This window comes from Acanthisitta chloris, unplaced genomic scaffold, assembly GCF_000695815.1.
Source record: "Acanthisitta chloris isolate BGI_N310 unplaced genomic scaffold, ASM69581v1 scaffold45926, whole genome shotgun sequence".
In the NCBI taxonomy this organism is placed as follows: Eukaryota; Metazoa; Chordata; class Aves; order Passeriformes; family Acanthisittidae; genus Acanthisitta; species Acanthisitta chloris.
In genome coordinates this window covers 1-4,975 of record NW_008677364.1, presented here as the reverse complement: position 1 = coordinate 4,975, position 4,975 = coordinate 1, and the positions used below count along the sequence as shown (strand labels likewise).

Here is a 4,975-nt window from a genome sequence, read left to right as displayed (position 1 = left end):
AGGCTGCCTTTTTGAGCACAGTCACCTGTAGAGGAGTATGCTGTTTTGCATTATAGCAGTTTCACAGATAAGTAGCTCCACTGATTTCACTAATTATATTGGCGCAGAAATGGGTAAAGCTTTATCTGGAAAAATGGATCAACACTATTTAGTATCCCACGGAGCAAGAATGAAAGATCTATAGAATCAAACAATAATAAAATTTCTTCGTTTCCAAGAGTTTCTTTGCTTCTTTGAAGGTGGTGTGAGTGACTGGAAGAATCTTTTCACTGAAGAACAGAATGAGAAAATGGACAAAGCATTTGAAGAACTTGTTGGAGGAACTAAACTGGCAACAAAGTTAAAGTACGAAGTTTACTGTAAAGCCTGAAAAGTAATGAAATGTGGTTAAAGCAAGAGCATTCCAAGGCACACTCAGATCATCTTGATGCTGTATGCTAGAAAACTAGATCAAATGATCCAAGCATCTTAGAATTACTGTAACAATCACATTGCAGCAGCCTTTTCAGTGGCAATGATGAATAGTAGGCTTTTGTTTTATGGTGAGGTCTTTGGCTACACCCATTTGCTGAAGAAGATGTCAACTAAGCATATTTACAAAACTCAACAACCCTGTTCCAGTAGCTGTCATAAGAACCCAGAAAGGTACCGGATACCTGGAGGAATGCATATGTAATATCTGTGTTTAAAAACTTCAGCAAGCAGAATCAAAAAAGAACAGTCACCTTAACTTGATACCTGGAAATGTACTAGCAAAAATGGCCAACAACCAACCATGAAACATTTGGAGGATAACAAGGTAGTAAAAAATCATGTCAAAGCTGTTCATGTTCCATATTTGAAAGATAACTTACCTCTTGAATAAGCCACAGACAGAAGATACAACACAGAATCAGAGAGGATCTGAAATTATATGACAGAGGAGACACAATGTAGATCCACAAATTTATGGCTTCATATGTGGAGATTGCAATGTACAAATGTACTTATAGAAATGAAATAAAAGTACTGAAAGTAGATTTTTGCTCCTAGAAATTCATAAAATTGCAACAAAAGGTATTCAGAAGCAGGGTCATCAGCAGCAATACTTGCAGGAATACTCACTTGTTGATATGGATATTATGAACTCAGCTGCAATAGTGTGCTCATGGTCAAACTGCATATACTGGATGATTTCAAAACTGGGAGGACAATTAAAACAATATCCTTTAGTGGTGAGGTCCTGGTCATATTCAACATTGTTTTTAACACTTGTGGACAGGCTAATTTCATATACTGCATTATAAATGATTGAGTTTTAAGACTGGTGACCAGAATAGAGGGCCGAAAGTACTGGGCAGAATGGGAAAACAATTCAAAACAACATTACAAATTGAGAAGATCAACAAACACACAGTTCAGTAAATGAAGTGTAAACTGCTACATTTAGAAAAGAGAAACCAAAGGCACAGATTCTTAATGGGAGTATACCTGTTATGCAGCAGTTGGCGCAAAAAGACCTGAGGAATATCACTCAGCAAGGACTAACATGGTGACAGTGCTGGAAAAAAAAAGGTCAAATTTTATTCTAGTCGGCTGTAACAGAAGGATCATACCTAAGACACAGGCAATAATTGTTACAGCCTGAATTTGCAGGTCAGTCTTAACTGGAGAATGATGCTCTATGGAGACTGCAGAGAAATTTCATCTATCAGAGAGAAGATGCTTGATAATTTAGCAGTACTGGGTGAGGACTTTCTAGTCAGATAAAGTCCCTTCTAGATCTATACTTGTAGGCATCTTGGAATACGACATTCCAGCTTTCCATGTTCTTACTGATCCTCTGCCTGTGTTAATTCTTCTTGGATTAATTACATTGTCACCAAACATTCCAGTCTATGAAACAGGCAAAAATCTACCAAGTCTGACTTCCTTTTGTGATGCTTTCCCCCCAGTTAGAACCACATCAGATTTTTGATTTGCATTCTGCATTCTCACTGTCTGAATCCTATTGCAATTTCATGGCAGCTTTTGGGTTTTCAGACACTGATACTGCACAAGGACCTTCATTTGCAGTGAGTCTTTCCATGCACACTGGACTTTGAGAAGCAAATGTGAATAGCACACTTAGTTAAAAAGGCAAAATAGTTAATCTTATAAAACTGTTACCCTGGTATCATTTTTGGATGAGAGATTATGTAGGTAGTTATTACTGAATCTGGAAAGAATCTCTGCAAATACGGGGTGTTACTCTGCTCCCAGGGGAAAGACAAGCTCTATCTGTAATTCCTCAGATAATAATACTAATCACCACTACTCCATTGTACCGATTAGACTAAAATGAGCTGGAGAACACATAAACTAAGATAAACATTAGACATGTTCATGCTGATCCGATGGAAAACCAAAGCATGACCTATTTCAGCAGTTCATCCTTCCCTTTGTCATCCCAGGGCTATGGGTTCAGTCCTGGTATGCCCTAACAGTCTCACTCCAAAGGACAAGCTATTCAGCACAGTTACATCTTGTGAGCTTTTGCTCTCTTACAGATACTCTCTTGGCCTTTGCATTCAGTGGGGTAAGGAGGTGGGAGACAGGAGGATGGAAAGGGCAAGCTGCAATGTCAGAAAATTAAAGTACACGAGGAAACTTGGTGGATGAGTAACATTTTGAGGGAGTGAAAAGTAAGCAGAGGTGAAGAAAGTGATGTGAGAATCAAGTCAGAAAAACTTGTGAATCTATTTTCAAGGTAAGACATAATTGACTCACACAATAGCAGTGGCTTTTGAACTTTATTGCTGCTAGATCCTTACTAATTGTCAAAAAAAAAGAAAAGAAAAAGAAAAGTATCTTTTTTTTTGGCCTGGTCTTTATGTTACCTATGATTTCTGAAGTGATATATTCCCACTGAAGAGGATGCTTGCATTATATTTTTGTCTGTTTGCTTTAAAAAGGGCAAACAAACCCTATTAAAAAATGAACTTAATGAAAAATTATATTAACCCATGTCCCACCTCCTGTCCTTTTCCCAATCCATTTTCAAAAGCAGGGCTAAGTGAGTCTTCAGCTAAGGTGAATCTTCTCTTTATGTTGTACTGCAAATGTGCCTGATAACAGCATTGTCATGCAAGGCAGATTTTCCAGTAGATGAATTGAACAACTCAGAGTTTTCCCTGGGGACTATGTGAGCTGTGCCAGTCATACAACCTCCCTGTGGGTTCACCTGCTTACACTGAGACACTTGGTTGCTGAGCAGACAGCACTAGTACTGAGACTCCTGATATCTTCAGGGTACTTGGTTCCTCCAAGCCTCTCCAGAGAGACAGGGCTGCTCTGACCTCTCACCTCTGCAGCTTCTGAGCAGTGTGACAGGTGGTTGTGACAGCATCGAGCACCCTGCTCATGAGCAGAAACCAGGGTCCAAGGGTTAAAGAACCTGGAAGCACCTGTGTCCCAAGTGGCTCCCGTGACAGGTTGTTGGATTTCACGTGATAGTCTTGTCAGGTTGTGTCGTGGTTTCACCCCAGCCAGCAGCTGAGCACTGTGCAACCACTCACTCACTCCCCCACCAGTGGGATGGGGGAGAGAATTGGAAGGATAAAATCTAGAAAAACTCATGGGTCAAGATAAAGACAGTTTGATAGAGAAAGCAAAAGCTGCACACACAAGCAAAGCAAAACAAGGAATTAATTCACTGCTTCCCATGAGCAGGAGGTGTTCAGCCATCCCAGGACAGCAGGGCCCCATCACACATAATTGTTTCTTGCTGCTTGTCCAATTTTCAAACTGCACTGCATTGCTCACCAGCTAAAAATATTTCAGAGAATAGTCTTTATAGGACTTTCTTTGGTTTCATTTAACATTTTAAATGTGTTAGTTGTAGCCTAAATATGTTCCTATTCCTAGTATCAACTGCAGCAAAGACCCTATGACACTCTTGTCAGTCCCCAGTCCTGTAATGTCTAAAGGGGTTAACAGAGTACAGAGTTAATAAGTGACTTATACTTTCATCTCTGAGGGTATGCCCCACCCAAATTCCTGATGTGTTGCATAAAGCTTTTCTGCATTGTGGAAAGGCAGCCTCTATCTGTTTGTTTGGGAAGAATTACACCGGGATACAAGCATGAGCAGAAATAGTGAAAGAATCATTGAAGTAGTGGAAAAATGTTTTTCAGAGGGTGAAAAGACTGCTCCAGAACATCTGCTGTTTTCCTATGGAGGTATTTTATACCCTGTTACACTTAGCAGTCCAGAGACTTTGGACGCCCTGAAATCCTTTGAAATCAGGAGTGACGATGTGATTCTGGTAGGCTATCCTAAATCAGGTGAGTGTTGTTTTCTTGATCAGTAGTCAAGTACTGCATGCTGAAGTTTGAGTCATCATTTAACATAGCAGTAGTTCCTGATAAAAGCTTATGGTGACATCAGACTTCATAGGATCATGAATTTAAATTGCAAGGCATGTCTGCAGGTCAAATAATACAACTTCCTGCTCAAAGCAAGGGAAATACCTAACCTTCAAAGTTAGGTTTCATTGCTGAAAGCCTTGCCCAGAAAAGTTTTGCAACTTTGAAGGTGGAGACTCACTATCAACTAAAATCTTTTGCAGTGTTTTCCTACAATAGTAGGCTTGGCTGTTTGTTTGCTTGTTTTTTTTTGTTTTTACATCTATGCAGTCAGTCATCCCCTTGCTGTGATAGAGGCTCCATCTTCATTATAACCTCCAGTAGTGGAAGACTGCAGTGACAGTCACCCATGCCTTTTTTTGTTTTTAATCTCTGGCCTGAGCAAACCAAGCCTTTCTATACATTTAATTTTCTCCAGCTCCCAGTGATTTCATGGAAGTTCAACAAGACTCACTCCAGATTCTCAACACAATTTGTGCTTTTGTGCAGGGTCTGCACAGAGTATTCGAGCAGTGAAACTCACCAGTGCTGGGTAAAGCAGGATAATCACATCCCTTGATATTCTGATGTCGTGGTTTAACCTCAGCCAG

At 39.9% G+C, this 4,975-nt stretch overlaps 1 protein-coding gene across 1 annotated transcript in view; it reads left to right on the top strand.

Moving 5' to 3' along the window:
- The window catches only part of LOC103803876 (sulfotransferase 6B1-like), a gene marked incomplete at its 5' end in the record, with an annotated part of 4,189 nt that extends 3,819 nt beyond the window's left edge, over nt 1–370 (top strand). The window contains one exon of the mRNA XM_009076456.1: nt 240–370. Within this exon, the coding sequence (XP_009074704.1) occupies nt 240–370 (131 nt within the window). The remainder of the gene's footprint in view (nt 1–239) is intronic.
- Nucleotides 371–4,975: the final 4,605 nt, after the last annotated feature.